A 23,757-nucleotide genomic window follows, 5' to 3' on the forward strand; every position below is an offset into this window, starting at 1 on the left:
AACGTGATATAAAACAATCTTTAATTTATGTAAATGAAAGCTTATTTAAGTTTGTTGATTTGATTAAAATAAACTTGTTTCCAGAGTTATCAGCATTGGATATGACACAGACATGTTACCTCTGTTACAAAATTTGTCAGCAAAAAAATAAATTAATTAATAACTTAGAATAATAGCTGATTTTGCCTAATGTCTCATGAAGTTTTGTAGGCAATCTAAATAATTATTGGGAACAAGTAAACTAAATAAATATGAAAAGATAAAAGTGTTGAATGAGCTTTTTAACAATAACTCTGTGTTATGGTATAGTACTTAAAATAACTTCAAAAACCTTTTGGTAACTTAACACTTTAGAGTTTTGCTAAATTAAATGATAAAATTTATTGAGTACCTAGGTCATTTCTACAAAAGATAAATTATTAGATATTAATTACTAAACATAGATTTATCTATCTTTGTCTTAATATAGACAAACCAAAAAAATACTTGGGTTTATTGATAAATATGTTTTGTGCCATGCTGAGAAATTTTCTATGAGAAAGGACACGTTTCTAGAGAATATTTGTGGATCTGCCAATCCACAGCAAGACAATATAAAAAATGAAGGCAGTAAGATGTATGTTTTCAGTATAGAAGGTGTAAGGAATGGAAATGTTTTTGTTTGTTTTGTTAGGAAATATAAATTTGTCCTAAACTACTAGGAAAGAGGGAAGACATGGACAAATTCTGAATGTAAAAAGAAAAAAAGTTATAGAAGCTTTTGAAGAGAAACTCTAAGAGTTTTGTGCATGGTCAAGTTGACTAAAATTAAAATGAATTTAATTAAGTGAATAAGTTTTAATATCAAAAGTGAAGCTGGGAGGCTGGCCCCGTAGCTGAGTGGTTAAGATCGCGCGCTCTGCTGCAGGCGGCCCAGTGTTTCGTTGGTTTGAATCCTGGGTGTGGACATGGCACTGCTCATCAAACCAGGCTGAGGCAGCCCCACAAGCCACAACTAGAAGGACCCACAATGAAGAATATACAACTATGTACTGGGGGGCTTTGGGGAGAAAAAGGAAAAAATTTAAAAATCTGTAAAAAAAAAATGTTAAGCTGGTTCAAAAATTAAAATTTGGTTTTCTTTCTCTTAAAAGGATAATTTTTTGGACTTTTAGTCTGCTCTTGATAAAAAGATTATGAAAGTTTTTTTAATTACTTTTAAGTAGCTTACCAGGAGGGTAGGGATTTTATGTTTTATCAAAATAAATTTCCTGTATTGTTTTTATCAGGTCTTTAATCACAGAAGCTAAGGTTTTTCTTACAACTATTAATTTTCTGTATTTGCCTGAAAATCATTAATTGTCACCATGGTTAAATGGATAATTCAGCAGTGTTTCACAGCAACCTATGATCTTGTTTGACCAAGTGTTTTAAAACCTTTTGATATTTTTGACAAGCTTCCTCAAAATTCAAATCCTAATGAAATCTTTTGTTTGACCTGAAAGTAACTGTGAGAATTTATAGTGGATCCCTGAGACTTCTCAAAGAATTTGTTCTCTCTTCCTATAAAGAGGGAGATATAAACTAATTAGGCTTGTTTGATATGTTAAATTACATGGAAAGCATTGTCAAATAAGTGATGCTAAGCCTCCTTTATGAATAACCTTGCATGCATATGTTATTAATATGTGGTTTTAGAAATTATATGAAATTTTTGAAAAAATTTTCTAAGTCCTGGTATAGTTATCACTTGTGATTCTAGTCATTATCTTAACCCTGCTACCTTGCCTCCAATACTATAGGAGGAAAATGACCATGACTGCATTTTATTATGTAATATGGTTTACAGATTCACTTAAAGGATGAACAAGGACATTATCAGGCTGGATATCCTGTCCAGCCTTGAGAATGCCCACTACTTCCTATTAACTCTGCTAACCCAGTAAAGATTTCTTTCTACAGGTTGAAGAAATTGCCATGGAAGAAGAGAAACAAATATGGCAACAAAAACGGGGAATTTTTGACACTACCACGCAGATGTTGTCCAGGCCTGATAAACTCACAGTGCCTACTGGAACACAATTGCCACTGCTCCAGCATATACAACCCTCTGGGCACCTGCAAAGATGATTTTATGGGGAAAACAATACTTTTGGAAACTTTCTCCCATATTGGCTTATAAAGCCTATCCTCATTGTGCTATATGCCCAAACTATAATCCAGGGAAACTACTTCATGGGTCGCAAGGCCACTTTCCCCTTCTTAAAGGACCCTTTGAGGTACGGCAGTTGAACTTTGCTCAAATGCCACCAACTCGAGGATATAAATATATCTTCTCACAGTGGGTTGAGGTCCCAAGACTCTGGACCAGGCCTGTATTTCCAACCTTAAATCTTCTCCTTTAAACCCTTGTAATGCTTACATCAAATACACATTTTATAATTGCTCCATTTAAGGTTTTCAGAATGTTATGCTTAAAGAAAGTGACTGGTTTGGAACATACTGGTCTCAAAGGCCAGGCATTTACTGGGTGGCTCCTAATGGAACTCAGTGGTTATGTGGAACAAGCCTCTGGCCTTGGCTACTGCCCAGATGGCTAGAACACTGCACCCTGGACTTCCCTTAGATGCAGGGAAGGATTCAGCCTGAGCTAACATCTGTTGCCAATCTTTCTCTCCTTAAGGCCAGATGCACTCGTTCAGTGTTCCATTGGTACGACCACCCAGTGCTTATATTTGTTCCTTCCTTGGGGCTAGAAAATGTCATATTACATATAGAAGCTCTGACTAAATTTACTCAAGAAGCCATTAATGATAGTCAAGCAGAGATAGCCTTATGAAATACTGAAATGTCTTTAATGAGAAAGGCTGTCCTTCAAAATAGAATGGACTTTGATATTCTAATTGCATCCCAAGGTGGTACATGTGCAATCATTCAAACTGAATGCTGTTTTTATGCCTGACGAGTCTTCCAATGTGTCATCTCTGCTAAAGCACATGTAAAAAACCAAGTGTATGTCCTAAGCAATCCTACACCTGGCCTTGATTTGTTTAGTTGGCTCCCTTCAGGTATTGGTTCCCCTTTGCGATCTGGATTGCAATTCTTATTTCTATTACTCCTTGGAATTCTTGTATTGATCATAATATTCAAACTAATTACTGTTTTCTTCACTCAGTGGTGTAAGACTGGCATGCAGGCTAGAGTAATGATTGGTCAACAACTTAAGATGGTTGATCGATCTTATAACTCTGGACAAATTTTCTTTTCTGATAAAGACTACACCTATGAATGAATTTCTAAACTAATCATTTCAAGTATTGAGTTATCATTACTGTCACTGTACCTGTTCTATAATTGTAAACAATGTAAGTATAAGGAATCATGTAAAAGCACATGTACAATATTTGTGTGACAACCTGAAATTAATTCAAATATTACATAACCTATAAAATGCTTCCCCTATTAATATACACCTCTGTGCTTGGCCACTATGTCCAACTATTTATCCCCAGTGTGGATGATTGGGTAAATCAATGAAATAAAAGCCTAGCACTGAGGGATATGATGAACCCAGGGCAGGCAGCAACCACTCTAGTGCCAAGGGACAATATTTTGATCATCAATGCTTGTTATAGAAAGATTATTGATCTAAAGGGGAAAAATCATGAATAAATAAAAAGCAATAAGATATATTGAAGTATGAGGAGAAACGTATGAAGCCATTTGGTTTAAAACTAATTTTGCCTGGCCTTGTTTTTCCAGGAAGGCCTGGCATGGCCTGTTGAGCATGCATTGTACATCTGCTTTAAACATTTACAATGTCCCAAAGCTGAGAATGATGCCCTTAAAGATAGAGATGTTGCCTTCCCCCTATATCAGCATTTCTTCCCAGAAACTAAGAATTAACTACTGACCTGCTGTGCTAGCAAAGCATCTTGTGACTGTGGTAAAAGGAATATTCCTGTCATATTTGATGTATGTTCCTTGTTCCAAGATGGTACATAACCACTCTGTACACCCCACCTCTTCTGAGTACTTCCTTCCTTGGTGAAGGTTGTTTCTCCTGGGCTATTGTTACCAACCACAAGCATGTCCGTTTGCCCAATGCACGACAGAAAGGCCAGATACGGAGTCAAAGGTCCTTTTGTAGAAAGAAAAAGACTTTATTGCAGGGTGGGCAAGCAAGGTGACAGGTGGCAAGGCTCAGATTTGCCTCCCCAAGCAGCTTTTGTGTAGGATATTTATCAGGGCAAAGGGAGTAGGAGGGTGTTGGGGGCTGAGAAAGGGTAAGAGGAAGTTTCACGAATTCTCTGTGCAGGCATGACTGTCTTTCATGTTTCTCCATGGGTCACGTGTAAATCTGAGGGGCTCTGTGGGTTACATGTGGTGGATTTCTGGCCTGTGATATCCAAAGTTCACTGATCAGTCATTCTGGCCCCTCAACATGCCTGCTCAACGTTTGGTTGAAGGGTTGTCGGCAAGTTATTTCCTTATCTGCAGTGTACTTGTTATTTTGCAAGACAAGCTCAGAAACTTTGGCTAATTTGTTTCTTACTTTAACCTCGTGAGTGTGGGGTACGGTTTCACTATAGTCCTCAAAACTGGCTAATATAATAAACAGCCCAATTTTTATTTATAGATTGATTATTGATTATTTGCGTCAAAGAAACCTTTGAGGATTCTATGGTTTAAAGTGCGTTGTTTCTCAGCTTTCCCCACTGCTGGGGCTTGGGGTACTTACCTCTCACGCTCCTGCTTTTGAGCTCCAAAATTTTGTTGCTGTCATCTCCAGGTCCTTATGGGCCTAAAAAACACCATCTTCTTTCAGAACGGATATTGCTAAAAATCTTTTGGCCATTCCAACCATGTTGCTCAATCATCCCTTTTAAGACGTATTACTTCTCCAGTTTTAGGGTTCCCTCCAACTTCAGACTCCACAAGGAATACACAAACTATTACACAGAGCCAAAAAGAGGTGCAGAGTGTTGGGGGGCGATATAAATGGTACAGAGGACATCTACTTGAGTCAACGGTCTGCTGGGAGGGGCTGGCTCTCTGGGGTAGACGTTTACCGGTGACTTGCTCCTTTATCCAGGTCCCAAGCTCCCAGCCTTGGAGACTGCCCAGCCACTCGCCTGCCTGCTTGGAAAGCACCAGCTCGCCCCGCCCAGCCCGAGGACCCGCTCCCAGCACCCAGTGCCCGCCGGCATGACCCTGCCACCGCTCGGAAGCCGGCGCCTCCTCGCCCGTCCGCTGCGTGGCGTCCCGGGGCTCGTTCCGTTGTTGCTGCCGCTGCTGCTGGCGCCACTCTGGGCTGGGGCCAACTGCCCATGCCAGGATCCAAATCTGTGCCGCCCGATCAGCCACCGCCCCAACTTCGAGGTCAGCGCCTCTCCTCTGCCCCTCGGGGCCGGGTCCTCAAGGCCCAAGAGAAGTTAGAGTAGAACCGAGTCCTAAAAAGAGGTGACGTGGGTGCCAAAACCTACTTTGACCACTTGCTGAGGGCCTTACTTTTATGGATTTCCTTCATCTTATAGATGAGGAAACTCCTCGCAGTCAGAGAGGTTGAGTAACTTCTCCCAGGTCTCACAGTAAGCGCCTGCCTGGAAGAGCTAGGCAAGTATTTAAACCCAGATCTGACTCCAAAGTAAAGCTCCTTTCATCACTCTGCTGTGCCTCTCCGGTGGCACTCTGGGCTCTGGGCGTAGAAGCAAGGAGGTAGGATAATGAGATATTCCCTAAGTAGCAAGACCCATTGTTTTCCAAGAAACTGAGGATTTGGTTTGAAAGAATCTCAGCACTCCATCAGTACATTGGCAGGCAGAATGCTTTGCTTACCTTTTCTTTTATCTACCAGCTCTTTCCTTTAGGCACCTCAAAACCACCTAAGAAGGATGGTAAAAATAGGTCTTTCAGTGAATTTTCCTTCTACCCACCTAAGAATTTCTAAGGCCTGTGGCAACTTTAACCAAACTCCCTTTCTCAGGCAATATTAAGACCACCTGACTGCCTAGCGTTTGATGATTACATCTGGAAGGTCGAAGGGGTTAGGGTCAAAGAGCAACTCTTGTAAAGAGTGGGGCAACTCCCAGTTCTAGTAGATTAAGTTTGAGGCAGGGGCATTTAAATGCCAATAAAAAGGTATATGTACATTGCTTAGAAGAAGAAATAAAAGTGGTGAAAGTATTTATGGAGAATCTGTCTAGTTTGGAAGCCTGAGTCACCTCTGAAAGATTCACTGTATCACCGGATACCTCTTTGTGGATTAGGCAGTGTTTGTGGGCATTTGGAAAACCAATTATGCAAAGAAACAAAATTTTGTTCATTTATGTATTCATGGTAAATCGTCTTTTTCTCTCCTGATCTTTTCTATATTTTCAAATGCAAAGACTAGACTACATTGCTTTTTTCCTTATATTTCCAATTGATTCATCCAGCTCTTTTTTAGGATTTCTATTATACCACAAGCTCTTGGTATTTTTTTTTAAACAAATTCCATTTTATTGTCAGAATTAAAATAGGGGATAAGGTTTGTGATGGAAGTACGAGTCTAAAAATAATGAGTTGTTCAATTTCATATTCTGTAATTTTTATTATTTTAGTGGGCAATTGCTTAGCAGAAAAATGAGTTATGCGTAAACTCTGAAAAGCAAAAAAAAAAAAAAAAAAAAAAGAGAGATTGAGAAAATTAAGAAATGTCTGGTTTAACTTTTATAGCTAGCTCTCCCCACCACTGCTCCTCTCCCATCCATTCTCCCCAGAGCAGTTCAGTGATCTCTCTTGCTTGCTTTCTCTCTCTTATTTTTTAATGCAAATCTTATGCCCCACCCCTGCTTAAAACACTCTAATGGCTTTCCATTGATCTCAGGATAAAATACAAAAGCTTTACTTGATCTTGCCGCCACCTACCTTAGTAGTTCTATCTGATTCCACGTACTGACAGGATTTCTGTGCTCTAGCCACATCCTTTTGGTTCCAGAAATTCATAATTCTCCTGAGGTATTGAAACTTTTGCCCTTTTTTGTTCCCTCTGCTGAGAATGCTTTTTTGTCCACAAGTACCCCTTCTGTATTCTGTCCAGGTCACTCCCTAGATTTTAGTCCTCCCCTAAAAGTGTGTAGTCCTCAGGGGAAGTTTTCCTGCCCTACCAGGGTAGCAGATCCCCTTTATATGCTGTATGGACCCCTCCCCCTGCCATTTCCCCCTTAACACTATTGTAATTAAGTAACTAACGGACCTGGTTGGTCTCTCTTTTTAACCTCTTTGTCACTAATGCCTAGCAATATACCCTCCTTGTACCTAGACCTTATTGGAAAGTCAATAAGTATTTGCTGAATCAATGAATTGACACCTTATTTGGAATAAAATAAAAATGATCAGTGAGGCTTCTGTGCTTCTAGAATTATCTGTGGGGGGAAATACTGAAGAAATATAACATCAGCTGTCTTAGAATTTAACTTGAGTACTATTCTAAGAAGTCAGGTTCACCAAAAATCATTCATAGTAAATGCAGTATCTATGGCTCCACCTGCAGCAGCCAGAAACTTGAGTATTGTCAACCTCCTCCCTTTCTCTTACCTTACTCATCCAGTCAGTCATGAAGTCCTGTTAATTTGCCTCCTTAGGATCTTCCAGATCTGTTCATTCATCTCACTTATCTCTGCCGCTCCACAGCTTTAGTTGAGGTCCCCATCATTTCTTGCCTGGATTTTTCCAACAGGTTTCCTAATAGATATTCTGCCTCCAGTTTTAGCCTTTCTTTAATCCATTTCCCATTTCAGCTGAAGGGATTTTTCTAAAATGCATACACAAATGCATACCTAAAATTCATACATTCTCTTTTTAAATCCTTTTCCCTCAGGATGAAGTACTAATTTCTCAAGAGGGCTTACAAGGCCTTTCATGATTTAACCCTGCCTACCACTCTCTTTGTTCTTCACTGCTGTCTCCCTCCAAGTTAAGTTCTAGGCACCAGCCATACTCAATATTTAGTTACACAGCCACCATGCTATCTCTGCCTATAGGCCTTGGCACTTACTGCTATTTCTTCTTAGCCTACCCTTCCCTGCTTCCCAGGCCTGGCTAATTTCCCTGTCACCAATTCTACTGGGACCCCTATGTCTTATTCACTGTTGTACTCTCAGTGCCCACCATGCCTGGCACATGGTCGGTGTTTAATTAATGTCACATTGGATGGTCAGCATGATATTCTTCTTGGCTTAAGTGATGGTGCTTATCGCTGTTGTTCTGGCAGGTCTTTGTGTTTGATGTTGGAGAGAAAACTTGGAAATTTTATGATTGGTCACAGATTACAACTGTGGTACTTTTTGAAACATATGACTCAGAACTTATGTGCCATGCTCATTCAAAAGGAGCCAGAGTAGTTCTAAAAGGTGAGTTACAGCTTTTACCAGATGTGTCCAGCCCATTGGTAAGTTTATTTTCATAGTTTGCTATCCTGACTTGCAAAAAAATTCCCTTTTCATCTTCATCTTATATGTTTTTTAGCATGCTAAAATTAATCTTAGATACTGTTTAATTCATTTCACAGATACAAATTTTTTAAAGAATAAGCCACTGTACAGTTTTGAGCAAAATATGACTGATGACCTTTAGCTAGTCATAGTTCACAATTTATGTTTCTAATTTGGGAATGATTTTACCAATTATTTATAATAGTTATTTTGGAGATTAATGAGTAATGGCTTTCTATTATTTTAGTATATTATGTATCCATTTGGAAAACTTAAATTAGGGGCTTTGTATTCCAAAATAGTGAGATGTTTTAAAGATATTTTGATCTCTGAAATGGGTTTGTGAAGAAAATGTCATTAAACTGTGAAAAGGATATATGCACAAAAGATGTATATTTCTTCCATAGGAGATGTATCCTTAAAGGCTATCATGGATCCTAATTTTAGAGCATCCTGGATAACTCAACAAGTTCAGTTGGCCAAAACACAATATATGGATGGAATTAATTTAGACATAGAACAAGAACTTAGTTGTTCATCACCTGAATATGATGCATTAACTGCTTTAGTCAAAGAAACTGCAGACTCTTTCCATCGTGAAATTGAGGGATCACAGGTAAAAATTTATTTCTTATTTTTTTGAATCCCCTTATTTTCCCTATCAAAATATATTCATGAAGGTATGACTAATTAAATCTCAATTTTATAGGAATGGAGTAGGAAAGAATTTCAGCACATATATCCTAAAAAAACTTTCTGGAACTTTTGAGGTTCTTATTAGAAAAGTTTTAGGGATTGTAAGGTGCTAAATCTGTTCTCTATTCACATAAAAATATAATACTGGGATTGCCCCATCCACTTGACTTGCAGCAGGGTTAAAAACATTAGATAGGCAATGGGGTCAGCAAGAATCAGGAAGGGCTTAGCTGTCTAGGCCCTGCTTTCACTAGTGCAGGACAGAAACACCTCTTGCATATGAGTAGGGGTCATTCTGGGAAAGTATCTCACTTGCTTCATAGACTCTGAATGACTTGCAGAACACCCAAGGTCCAATAAGTCTCAACAGACTAACTCCATAGAACTTGTCAGACAAAAGGCAGTGTGCTTCCCCACTGCCATAATGAGCATGATTAGAGCAGAAGATCACACACAGCACAAGGCATCTTGCCAGGCAATGTATGAGTAACACAGGATAATGTGGCCCCAGATCAGTGACTCTCAAGCCTGGCCACACATCAAGATAACCAGGAGTCTTAAAAAAAGTAAACATCCACACATATACACTGGAACACACTCCCACAGATTATTATTCAGAAGGTTTTGGATAAGCCCAGAGTCCACGTTTTTAAAAAGTTTCATAGGTGATTATGGTTAAGAAATACTAGGCTAGGAGATTCTGGATCAAATGGAGACAGAGGAGGCTCCTCCCATGGACGCATGGAATGTACAGCTACACATGGAGCAACCTCCTCAGAGAGAAATTCAGAAACTAGCTGAGTGACTCCTACACATAGGGTGACTGATAAAATAACCACATACTAATGGGTAGGAAATGCTGAGATACAGTCTTGCAATAGAAAAATATTCCATGCAAATGGAAACCAAAAGAAAGTAGGGGTAGCTATACTTATATCAGACAAAATAGGCTTTAAGCCAAAAACTGTAACAAGAGACACAGAATTTCATTATATAATGACAAAGGGGTCCATTCATCAAGAGGATGTGACAGCTGTAAATATTTATGCACCCCACATCAGAACAACCAAATATATTGAGCAAATACTAATATATCTGAAGAGAAAGAGAGACAGCAATACAATAATAGTAGTGGACTTCAATACTCCATTTTCAGCAATGGATAGATCATCCAGAGACATAATCAATACAGAAACATCGATAAGGAAACTACATGGTAGATCAAAGGGACCTAACAGACATACACAGAACATTTTATTCATCAGCAGCAGAATACACATTCTTCTCAAGTGCACATGGAACATTTTCTAGGACAGATCATGTGTTTAGGCCACAAAACAAGTCTTAATAAATTTAAGAAGACTGGAATCATATCAAGCATTTTTTCTGACCACATTGGTATGGGAAACTAGAAATCAATTACAAGAAGAAAATTGGAAAATTGACAAATATGTGGAGATTAAAGAACATGCTATTGAACAATCAATGGGTCAAAGAGGAAATTAAAATAGAAATAAAAAAATATCTTGAGACAAATGAAAAGAGAAACAAATATACTAAAACTTATGGCATGGAGCAAAAGCAGTTCTAAGAGGGAAGTTTATAGCAATAAATGCTTACACGAGAAAAAAAAAAAGATCTCAAACAACCAAACTTTACATCTCAAGGAACTAGAAAATGAAGAACAAATAAAGCCCAAGGTTAGAGGGAAGGCAATAACAAACAGCAGAGTGGAAATAAATAGAGACTAAAAAGACAATAGAAAAGATCAATAAAATTAAGAGCTAGTTCTTTGAAAAGGTAAACAAAATTGACAAACACTCACCAAAAAAAGAAGACAAATAAGTGAATCATAAATGAAAGAAGAGACATTACAACTCATAATAAAGAAATACAAAGGATCATAAAAAACTACCATGAACAATTATACACCAACAAATTAGATAACCTAGAAGAAATGGATAAATTCCTAGAAACAGACAACCTACCAAGACTGAATCATGAAGAAATAGAAATTCTGAGAGACTGATTACCAGTAAGGAGATTGAATCATTAATCAAAAACCTCCTAAGAAAGAAAAGCCCAGGACTAGATGGCTTCACTGGTGAATTCTACCAAACATTTAAAGAATAACGACTACCAGTTCTTCCCAAATTCTTCCAAAAAACAGAAGAGGAAGAAGCACTTCCAAAATCATTTTACGAGGCATTACTTTGCTACCAAAGTTAGACAAGGACACTATAGGAAGAGAAAATTACTGGCCAATATCACTAATGAACATAGATGCAAAAATCCTCAACAAAATGTTAGCAAACCTAATTCAACAGTACATTAAAAGGATCATACACCATGATCAAGTGGGATTTATTCCAGGGATGCAAGGATGGTTTAACATCTGTAAATCAATGTGATACACCACATTAACAAAATAAGGATAAAAAAATCAAACAGTCATCTCGATGCAGAAAAAGGATTTGACAAAATTCAACATCCATTTATGATAAAAAATCTCAACAAAGTGGGTATAGAGGGAATGTGCTTCAACGTAATAAAGGCCATATATGAAAACCGAAACAACTAACATCATACTCAACAGTGAAAGGTTGAAAGCTTTCCCTCTAAGATCAGGAACAAAACAGGGATGCCTAGTCTTGCCACTTTTATTCGACATAGTACTGAAAGTCCTAGCCAGAGCAATTAGGCAAGAAAAATTAATAAAAGGCATCCAGATTGTAAAGGAAGAGGTAAAGTTTTCTCTGTTTGCAGATGACATGATACTATATACAGAAAACCCTAAAGATTCTACAAAAAAACCTGTTGGAACTAATAAACAAATTCAGGAAAGTTTTAGGATACAGAATAAAAAAAAATCAGTTGTGTTTCTATACATTAACAATAAACTATCAGAAAGAGACATTAAGAAAATCTCATTTACAACAGCAGCAAAAAAGTAAAATACTTAGGAATAAATTTAACCAAGGAGGTGAAAGATCTGTATACTGAAAACTACAATTATGTGCCACATAATGATGTTTCAGTCAATGACGGACTGCATATATGACAGTGGTGCCATAAGGTTAGTATCATATAACCTAGATGTGTAGTATGCTATACCATCTGGGTTTCTGTAAGTATACTCTATGATGTTCACACAATGATGAAATTGCCTACTGACGCATTTCTCAGAACATGTCCCTGTCATTAAGTGATGTGTGATTGTATAAAAAATTGATGAAAGAAATTGAAGAAGATACAAATAAATGGAAAGATATTCCATGTTCATGGATTGGAAAATTTAATATTGTTAAAATGCCTATAGTAGCCAAAGCAATCTACAGATTCAATGCAATCCTTATCAAAATTCCAATGGCATTTTTTACAGGAATAGAAAAAACGAGTCCTAAAATTCATAAGGAACCATAAAAGACCTCAATAAGCAATTTTGAGAGAACAAACCTGGAAGTATCACACTTCCTGATTTCAAACTATATTACAAAGCTGTAATAATAATAATAGGATGGTATTAGCATAAAAACAGACACATAGATCAATGAAACAGAATAAAGAGTCCAGAAAAAAACCCATGCATATATGGTCAATTAATTTATAACAAATGAGCCAAGAATATACAATGGGGAAAAGATTGTCTCTTCAATAAATGGTGTTAGGAAAACTGGATTAACACACGTAAAAGAATGAAACTGGACCCCATCTTATACCATACACAAAAATCAACTCAAAGTGGATTAAAGACTTGAATGTAAGAACTGAAACCATAAAACTCCTGGAGGAAAACATAGGGGATAAGCTCCTTGACATTGGTCTTGGCAGTGAGTTTTTGGATTTGACACCAAAAGCAAAGGCAACAGAAGCAAAAATAAGTAAGTGGGACTACATAAAATTAAAAAGCTTCTGCACAGCCATGGAAAGCATCAACAAAATGAAAAGGCAACCTATGCAATGGGAGAAAATATTTGCAAGCCACATATCTGATGAAGGGTTAATATCCAAAATATACAAGGAACTCAATACAACTCAATAGCAACAAACCAAACAACCCAGTTAAAAAAATGGGCAAAGGACCTGAATAGACATTTTTCCAAAGAAGACATACAAATGGCCAATAGGTACATGAAAAGGTGTTCAACATCACTAATCATCAGGGAAATGCAAATCAATGAGATATCATCTCATATCTGTTAGGATATCTATTATCAAAAAGACAAGAGATAACAAGTGCTGGCAAGGATGTGGAGAAAAAGGAACACTTACACACTGCTAGTAGGAATGTAAACTGGTACAGCCACTATGGAAATCAGTTCCTCAAGAAAGTAAAAACAGAACTAATATATGATTCAGCAATCCTACTTCTGGATATATACCAAAGGAAACAAAATCACTTATCTTGAAGAGATATCTGTACTCCCATGTTTATTGCAGCATTATTCACAACAGCAAAGGTATGGAAATGACCTAAGTGCCTGTTGATGGATGAATGGATAAAGAAAATGTGGTCTATATATACAACGGAATATTATTTAGCCTTAAAAAAGAAATTAAAAAAAGAAGGAAATCCTGCTATTTGTGACTATATGGATGACCTAGAGGGCATTATGCTCAATGAAATAAGCCAGAGAGAGAAAGACAGATACCGAATGCTATCACTTATGTATAGAATCTTAACAAAAAAAATTGAAATCCTAGAAATAAAGAGTAGGCGATTGCCAGAGGCTGGTGGGTGGGGGAAATAGGGAGAGGCTGGTAAAAGGGTATAAACTTTCAGTTATAAGACGAATAAGGTCTGAAGATTACTATATAACATGGTGACTATGGTTGCTAATACTGCATCATATAATTGAAATTTGCTAAGGGAGTAAAACTTAAGTGTTATAACCCCCCCCCCCCCAAAAAAAAGTAAATATGTGAGGTGGTGGATTTATTAATTAACTCCATGTTGGGAATCTTTTCACAATATATATGCATATCAAATCATCATGTTTTACACTTTAAATATATTGCAATCTTATTTGTCAATTATACCTCAATAAAGCTGAAAAAAAAAAAAAGAACTACTAGGCTAGATAGTGAGTTTTTTGAAGGCAAGGACCAGCTTCCAGATGTATAACACAATGTTTAAAAATTTGTTGGGCTAGGGGCTGGCCTGGTGGCACAGTGGTTAAGTTGGCGCAGTCGGCTTTAGCAGCCCAGGGTTTGCTGGTTTGGATCCTGGGCGTGGACCTACGCACTGCTTATCAAGCCATGCTGTGGCAGGTGTCCCACATATAAAGTAGAGGAAGATGGGCATGGATGTTAGCTCAGGGCCAGTTTTCCTCAGCAAAAAGAAGAGGCTGGCAGTGGATGTTAGCTCAGGGCTAATCTTCCTCAAAAAAAATTGTTGGGCCAGCCCTGGTGGCCTAGTGGTTAGGTTCAGTATGCTGTGCTTCAGTGGCCTGTGTTTGGTTCCCAGGCATGGACCTACACTGCTGGTCGGTGGCTATGCTGAGGTGGTGGCCCATATACAAATCAGAGGAAGACTGGCAGAGATGTTAGCTCAGGGCGAATCTTTCTCAAGCAAAAAGAGGAGGATTGACAACGGATGTTAGCTCAGGGTGAATTGTCCTTAGGAAAAAAAAAAAGTGTTTATTGAGTGAATGAATGATCCTTGCCTTTCAAAAATTTAAAATCTAGCTAAGTAGGAAATATAAATATAAGGTGTAAATATATAAGTATATAAAAATATGTGGCAAATATATATTTATATAAATATGTATATTTATACATAGATAAATATATAAGTGGTACATGTAAGTAGTATATGTGAGTAGTATATATAAGTAGTATAAACCAGTGGCTCTAACTTATCTCAGATCACCTGGGAGTGCTTGTTAAAAATATCCCCAGAGATTGATTCAGTAGGTCTGTGATAGAGCCTAGGAACTGTATTTTTACCAAGTGCTCCAGGTGATTCTGGTACAGTTGGTCAATATGAACTTGAGAATCACTGGAAAAATAATAAATGATATAAGGATTGACATCTCTGTAAGTTTATGCAAATAGAGGCAGCTTGTCAATGTGGAATTCAGCTTTTCCAAGAACAGCAAATACCTGGTATTCAGGCCATCATAGTCCTCTCTTCACAAATTTTGGTCTCAGAAACTTTTCCTTCATTCTCTAGGTTGCTGTTATTAATAGGTTAAATTGGTGTGTGGGAAACCACCTATTTGCTAGTCCTGCTGAAGCTATAATGAAAAGGCAAGGAGGAAGAGCTTGAGCAAATACTTTGCAGTAGGAATATCTATTTCCAAGTTTTTGAGGGATAAGTAAAACAATTTGGGCTACTATGTCAAGTTCATGTTAGGTAAATTAGTGGGAGCTAAAGATGCCTGGATAGGCCAGACTGTGGAAGATCCAGAATGTTAGACTGAAGAGTATGCATTTTATTCTGTATGTAATGGGTTACATGTGTAGAAAGTGTTTGGGGAAGATTATTCTACAGCAGTGTGTAAAAATAGTCTAGAGGAGAAAGGGAGACCAGTAAGGACTAACTCAATAATCCAGTAATTTGGGATTTATAGTTTGGATTGGGATGATGACATAATCCTAACAGTAAATATTCAATAAATATTTATTGAATTAATTAATTAATGGAAAGGAAGGAGCAGAACGATTGTGAGAGGCCACCCAAAGGAAAATGGGAGATTAGTTAGAGTTATGAGGGAAGAAGAGTGAGAGAATGGCCCAAAGGTTCTTAAACAGGTGACCAGAAAGAAAATGGCTAAAATAGAGTCTGGAAGGAGAAATAAGTTTTGAGGAAATGATGATAATTTAAGTTTACAGAATTGTGGTCATAGAATTAAAGGTAGAAATGCTCTTGAAGAGATCTTTCTATGTCCTCATTTTTATAGGTGGGAAAATAGATTCAGATGTTTTAAGTGACGCAGACCTAGTTATAACAGAGCCAAGATTAGAACCAAAGTCTTTTGACTTCTTGTCTAATATACTAATACTGCCTTCTCAAAAATATGAGATTAACTCTGACAGGAAATCCAGGTGAAAGTACTCTGAATGCTGAGGTGAGGGGTAAGGACTTACAAAATGGATTTGAAATTTACCTACTTAGAGGTAATCATTTATCTTCTCTATTGCTATGATATACCTCTCATTTTGTAATGGGAGGCAGTAATAAAATGGGATCCAATATGTAAAAAGTTCAGTTTATAACCTATTTTGCTGGAGAGCTATTGAGGAAAGCTTGTACTTGTAAAACAGACCTTTCCTTTGTGCTAATACTGAGAGAATTAGAGAGAGAACTTTGAGAAAGTCCTAAAAAGAGTTATAGTAGAGGCCAAAGTGTAAAAATTTTAATGAAAGATTTTTTGTAATATTTAAACAGTGTATTTATTGAGTGCCTAATTAAGAAAAATCCCAACTTTTAATGACGCTTTAGAACATTTTCACACATATAAAATAAGGCTAATTAATATTTGGTTAAGGTAATAAATATTTCAAAGAGAGTCATCCTTGTTGAAGGCTGGCTCATCATTTAAAATGAAGATAATTTCTCACTCAAGTTTTATTTGACTATTTCCATAAAATAAAATCATTTAAGTGATTTGTTCAACATTTTGAGTTGATTAATCTGTACCTGTAGCCATAAAACACCACTATTCTTTAACTGTTATGTTGGACTAAACCTACATGTAATGTAACTGTAAGTCAGGGGCTCAAACACGCAACGCAGGCTAGTCAGCTTGTGCCAACGGATGACTTATTTAGCCTGCATAACATTTTTAAAACCTTTGTCTTTGAATTCTTTTAGTGTGCTTTTCCTCTCCAGTTGCTCCACCATAATCTATTGTCATTACACCTGTTTATTTCAACCTGCTGAGTTACCAGTCTAGCCTCTCAAGACATGTGAGTTTAAAACTTCTACACAGTGCCCTGCTCCTGGTCTTTGTAAATGGCCAGACATGTCTGAGTCCAAATATATGTCCATTATCCAAATATATGTCCAAAACATTGTCCAAATATATGTCTAGGTCAGTCCATGTAGGGAAAAATATATTTCTTAGAACTGTTCTAGTTCTATACATGTCAAGCCCTACGTTCATATACATAAGCAGTTCTGTTTTCTTAGGTAGTATGAGGCAAGAGAATATATAATCAACAAAACATCTGACATAATATGCATATTTGATCATGTTACATAAAATGGTATATTTTTTCCACAGGTAACCTTTGATGTTAATTGGTCTCCAAGGTACACAGACAGGTGCTACAATTATACTGCAATTGCAGACGCTTGTGACTTTGTCTTTGTGATGTCTTATGATGAACACAATCCAGTCTGGTCAAAATGTACTGCAGCAGCCAATGCCCCCTATAATACGACATTAACTGGTAAGAATCCACAAAACTTGCACTTATTGGTAATATTAATTCTAGAACCTCAAACATTAAGATATACTTAGTATTTCTAAGTCATTTGTATACCTTTTCCATTTGTAAAGCTTTCTTGAAACATATAAAAATCACTTAATTTGGAGACCTTTAAAGTTTAGAAAGTTTTTAACTTTTCACTTAGCTCTAAAATCTTGTGGGTTAGGTATATTATTATTAACCTTCTATTATAGATAAGGTAAGGGAGTTAAGCTCTCAGGGTTGCCCAGCTATTAAGTATTGTATGTTGGGACTCAAGCAGGTGTTCTAACTTCAAGTCAACATTCTTGTCATGAAATTACACAAAGAAGATATTTGCTTATCTAGAATTTGACAGGATATTTTTGTTGAAATAGCCAATATTAAATAATTTAATAGCAAAGATAGTTCTGATGTGAGTATCTACCATACATGATTGATAGGACTGGCTTTATTTTATTTGGCATTTAATATTAGCACCCATGCTGTATTAAAAATTATATCCCTATTAGAATTAAGAGTACTTCTGATCTGTCATTCATATGATGTTGCCTTTGCATTATCCTTTCTAATGTTTGGATTCGTTTGTATCTCATCAGCGAATTGAACAAAAGCTTGCTTGCTATCTTTTGGACTCAACTGAAATTTTCTAAAATAGTTGGCATTGATTTAATTGTTGATTGACTAATAAATAAAAAATCTTTTCATTTTCATATAGAGATAAAATCTTAGCACCTGGCCTCATTTTAATGTACCCTAATTGTTTGGATGGGATAGTCTGATCATAAGCATATAAGATTTAAAATATGAAAAATAATTTAATTTTGTTATAATTACAAAGTAATTATTTAATCCAGTGTTTCCAAACTCTGTTTCATGAGATGATAATTGTGTCCTATCAATAAAAGGCTCATTATCAAATTTTTTTGGGAAATGATGCATATCCCACCCCTTTCTTAGATATATAATAGTACACAATAACTTTAAAGGCTCTGAGAAGCAGCATACTTACTTAATTCAACATTCTAGATAATCTTGGAACATCTCTTGGTGGGAAAACATAATTTGCAGCATTGTACAAGACAGGGGTTGACAGTACCAGGAATTTGTTCATTTTTCTCTTTGTTTCCTTGAACTACAGATTACCTACTATAGACTAAGAGGGGGAACAGTTCTTATTCCCAGCTGTAATTCATACTTATAGGGTATTTGTAAAACATGAAGCACTTGTACTTTCTGTAAGAAATTCTGAGACCATTCCTGCCACAAAGTTTAAGACTTACAGAACTTTTTTTGAAACTTTAGAATCTAGAATATCAAATATATAATGTCTTAGTAGTTAATAGACACAATCAGCATGCTTTCTTGAAATGTGCCATTTTTCCTGGAGTTAAATTTTGTGAATTTTTTGCTTTAATTTGATGTTAATTGTTTTGAATCTTTTCTATTGTTCAAAAAGAAATGGTTTAGAAAGGGATACAGAAGTTATAGTTCTTAAGGGATGACACTTTTATAACATCATATTAAAGAAATATGGTATTAGTATTTTGTATAAATGTACCTGTTTTTACAAACTTAGATTCTGAGTGGTAGCATAGCTTACGCAAACACATTAGTAGACATATAAAGAGAAAAAAAAAAGCTTTTCCTGTCCCTATTTGATTAGGATATGATGACTTCATCAAGAAGGGCATCAACCCTAAGAAACTTGTAATGGGTCTTCCCTGGTATGGTTATGATTATACCTGCCTGAATCTTTCAAAGGTAAGAACAGATAATTTCTCATGTAATTTTTTTCTTTCTGTTTTTTAGAGCCTTTATTTATATTTTTATAAATATTTAAAAAAATTTTTAATACATTAAATATATATTTTATACAATAATAATACAGATCTAAGTGTAATATATATTTTATTTTATTTATTTTAAACTTTAGAGTTTTATTTTATATATATAAACTTTAGAATTTATAAACTTCTATATATATAGAATATATGAACTTTATTTAGAATTTCTGAAATATAGTTTGAAACTAAAAAGCAGTTTATTTTTAATTATTTAATCTCATGAAAGTTTCTGAATATCATATATTTCTATTTAATAATAAAATTTAACTTTTATTCTGTATAGTCAGGTTATCTATTTTTGGGATATATTTTATTTCTAATACGTAGTTTTAATTATGTTTTCTGGTTTGGCTCCAAAGATTTGCTTAATTGATAATCTATAACATGAACATCTTTGCATTTCTAGGATGATGTTTGTTTCACTGCAAAAGCCCATTCTCCACCTTGTAGTGGTGTTTTAACACATCAAGTGCCATATAAAGAGATTATGAAGCAAGTAAATAGTTCTCTTTCTGGAATCCAGTGGGATAAAGATCAGAAGTCTCCTTATTATAATTATAAAGTAAGACTTTTCACAAATTATGAACATTTATTAGTTTTCATAATTGCATATTTCTATAATTACGTATTTGATATTAAGAATTTCTATTAGTTTTCCTTTAGGGTATAACATACAGACTGCTGTTTACATTAGTAAACTTGTCTTTGAATCTGTGTAATCAGGAACTTGACTTCCCTGGTGAGCAATTCAAGTTATGCTAATAGTGGAACTGCTCTGCATAGGCCACTTGTCATTTTAGATGATGTTATCAAAACATGCATATCACAAAGAGGATTTCCTTAATAGCTGACAGCTATGTTTGATGACTATGTCTTCTGAAAGGGCTTTGGGTCAAAATACGTTACTAGCTCAAAAGCCTCCATTCAAAGTAGCCTAAAGGTTCCAATAAGGTTCTTATATAGGGAGGAATGGGGCTGAGAACAGGAGACGCATCATCATGAACTTTACAATGGAAAACGGTATCATTTCAGATTTCAAGTCAGTCAACTACGTGATATTAGACAAATTATAAAAAATGTTAAAAATTAGAGACAGAAAAATATTACAAACAGAAACTTGAAGAAACAGAGTAAATGATTAGTAATTCCGTCAGGCAGTATTTGATAAATAGGAATTACCATTCAAAGAGGCAAGAAAAAGTTATATTTTTCATAATTTACTTTCAGCACAATAAAAACTTTTTCAAACCTCAAGACTTTAAGTACAAATCATCTTTGAATTTACTTTGGATTATGTTACTGTAAAAGGAGCCCTAAAATGATACGATGTAAGTTAACTTGAGCAAGAATTTATATACCTTACTAATGGTCTGATACCCATTTATAAAAAATGACTGCAAACATACTTAATAAATTATAATTGTTATACATGTACATGCCTGTATATCACTTATATAGAAAGCTTTAGTGTAGAGCTTTCTAAACTTTAGAATCTAAAATATATACCTATTAATTAAACTATAAGGTATATTGTAATCCTATCTTTGCCAAACAGTATTTATAGAACTCTGTTCTTGGAACTGTTAATATCACAGACACACACACATACAAATACACACACATGTGCCATGGCCAAATATATGTGGAAAACACTGCATACTGTATGTCCTTCCTAGAGATTTATAATGTTACAATGTATAACATTGATATAAAGGATTTGAGATGTGCAGCAGTATATAAAGCCATTTAATTGTTTAACATAGAACCTTTTTCACCGCGCTCTTAGAAACATGCAGGGGGAACATGTTTCATGGATATCAGTTTGGTAAAGGTAATGTAACCAATTATACATAATTTAGAAATATTTACTATAGAATAATAGTTTACATTATGATGTACTGTTTTTTTTGTAATCCTTGACTTATTTTTTCTCTAATGAATAAGAAGACACATTCTTTAAGGTTGTAGAATTCAGGAACGATTTTGATGAGCCTTGAAGGCCATTAATTTAATGGCAGTTTAGACATCAACATAGTTATAATTACTTTGTTCTTCTCTTTTCTTCCTTGTAAAATTCTATAGCAAGCAAGATCAAGTTTCTGTTGTGACTGAGGAGAATCATTCTGCCTTCTTATGATGTCTCAGCAATGGTAGCTTCATCTTATACTTGATATTCTTGAAGGCATGCATGCCTTAATCATGCATATATCAATCTTAGATATACTCAGTTTCATCCTTTGATCTTTCACTATTTTGAGGCATTTGAAATTTCTTAACAGTATCAAGAAGGCTCAAGTACTAGCTAGGACAGTGGCAAAATTTAAAGGTATATGTCTTTGGGTTTGCCCCTGAATCTTCAAATATAAATCTTTCTATATTTAGGTACAGGTTTTACAAATGGCCTCTTAATAGTGAATCACAATTGTTACTAGAGCATGCATGGCTTTTCTAATTCTAAAGATTTTAAAGACTGGAAGATAAGATACAGTATGATATATGCTCGTACGTGGTGAGTCTACTATACTTAAATATGACACACTTATTTCTTTACTAAGTGACTACTGTCCTTCAAAGTAGTCTCTTAGGAGACTATTCTAATTCCAGTGGTGCTACCATAAATAAAAATGTTACTGGCCTTCATAGAGAATTGCCTTTAAAAAGTTTCCCAGATGTATATAAAAATCAGTAAATTGTTTTTAATCACAAGTCTTTTCCCCTTTCCTTTACCCTTTTACTTAGATCTGCTCTTTTCCTCCCTCCTTTATCCCTTATCTAATAGCTTATATACCTTCGAAGAGAGACTGTGTTAGTGCTAGATAGAGGCAAGTGTTCTGGGAAGAAGGACTTACAGGGAAAGTAAGCATAAGACTATTTTCTAGTTTATGGTTCTTAATCAGGTATGTGCATAAGTTGCCCATGGAGTCCAGACCGGACAGGCTCTTAGAATCAATTCTGTAAGACCTAGAAGAGGAGATATTTTCCTTGTCCATTGCCATTACTTTTTGATTTGGCCAATTCATCACAAGCAAAATCATCTGTTGAGCTCCTAACTAGGCACATTTCCAGGAACTGTAGGGAACACAAAAAAGTGTATAAGCTGGGTTTAGAGGACCAGAGCAATGATCCTCCTTAACCTTAGTTTCACATCAGAATTACTGAACGGAACTTTAAAATGCAAATAAACAAATAAATGTATGTCTTAGCACCAGCTCTGGAAGATTTGATCCAATAGGTTTCATGTGGTATGGGTTCCAGGTATTTTTAAAAGCCCCACTAGTGATTCAGATGTACATCTTGGTTGATAATCATCAGATCAGAGCAAGAGAGGAATCTTAGGGCATGAGAACGACTTTAAACAGAATTTATTAGGAGGTGTAATCTCTGCTGTTGTAAAAGTGCCACAAGCAATAACATCTAGAAAGTATCATATACAGAACCATGGAATCAGAGCTGGAAAGTACTGTAACCTAAAATTTTTATTATTTCATTGTATCCTTTTTGAATATTTGGATTTAAGAAACTTTTTCCCCTCTTATTGTACTGAATACTTTAAATTTCCATTTTGATTTATTTGTATAGGATTCTGATGGCCGTATTCACCAAGTGTGGTTTGACAACCCTCAGAGCATTTCTTTAAAGGCAGCATACATACAAAACCGTGGCTTACTCGGCATTGGCATGTGGAACGCAAACTGTCTTGACTACTCTGGAGACCCTATAGCCAAATGGCAAACTGAAGACATGTGGAGAGCCTTAAAACCAAAGCTGTGACAGAGATGAATATCTTTGTCAAACTATTAAGATTTACAAAAATGATCTGTATAAATAGATCTAGTTTCTTGGAGATAAAAAATGTATACATTTTTGTCATGTTGCTATATATTTGTTATTAGTATATTCAAAAACAGAAAAAGAATAAAGTGTTTTGATTGTTTGAATTTGAAAAATACATACATATTTATATCTTCAGTGTCTAGAAACATAAAGGTAAGAAACAAGTCAACTTGCTATATTAAATATTCCTCTATAAGATATTTAATACTATAATTAGGAATAATCATCTTCAGAATTTTATTATGCTAAATTTTCCCACATGATGTTAAAATATATGCTTACAAATGAATGCTAATTTTTAAAATATGTATTGTTTGAAGTGGAAATTGTTTGCTTAGGATGGCTTTTTAAAAACCCAGTCTTTGAGAAGCAGTTTGCTCTGTGCTTTTTGTTCAATAAATCTAAATTTGAAACCTGCAATTTAATGTCTGCTCCTTAGGTTCAAACTGATGCAAATAATTTTTCAGCTTCTTGACTCCATATAGTACTTATGTTCTCTGAGTCACTTG

General features: G+C 35.6%; 2 protein-coding genes across 14 annotated transcripts in view; one reads left to right on the top strand and one right to left on the bottom strand.

The window, feature by feature from the left end:
• Nucleotides 1-5,074: 5,074 nt before the first annotated feature.
• CTBS (chitobiase) lies at nt 5,075-23,668 on the top strand. The gene is made up of 7 exons (XM_014740073.3): nt 5,075-5,361; nt 8,234-8,372; nt 8,861-9,069; nt 17,381-17,549; nt 19,234-19,331; nt 19,821-19,976; nt 22,994-23,668. The coding sequence occupies exons 1-7, from the start codon at nt 5,188-5,190 to the stop codon at nt 23,183-23,185; spliced, it is 1,137 nt and encodes a 378-aa protein (XP_014595559.1). The 5' UTR covers nt 5,075-5,187; the 3' UTR covers nt 23,186-23,668.
• The window catches only part of SPATA1 (spermatogenesis associated 1), a 55,569-nt gene continuing 37,157 nt past the window's right edge, over nt 5,346-23,757 (bottom strand). For 4 of the 13 annotated variants that reach the window (XM_070268764.1, XM_070268762.1, XM_070268760.1 and 1 more), the window contains 2 exons: nt 22,414-22,483; nt 17,194-17,529 (listed from right to left, as the gene is read on the bottom strand). In XM_070268764.1, coding sequence (XP_070124865.1) covers nt 22,461-22,483 — 23 coding nt within the window. In that variant the 3' untranslated portion in view covers nt 17,194-17,529; nt 22,414-22,460. Of the gene's footprint in view, nt 5,865-6,456; nt 6,622-7,557; nt 7,775-17,193; nt 17,530-22,413; nt 22,484-23,757 lie in introns of those variants that run through there. The other 9 variants (XM_070268763.1, XM_023641762.2, XM_070268765.1 and 6 more) reach the window with 6 other exon arrangements.

Source organism: Equus caballus, chromosome 5 (genome assembly GCF_041296265.1).
Source record: "Equus caballus isolate H_3958 breed thoroughbred chromosome 5, TB-T2T, whole genome shotgun sequence".
Taxonomy (NCBI): domain Eukaryota; kingdom Metazoa; phylum Chordata; class Mammalia; order Perissodactyla; family Equidae; genus Equus; species Equus caballus.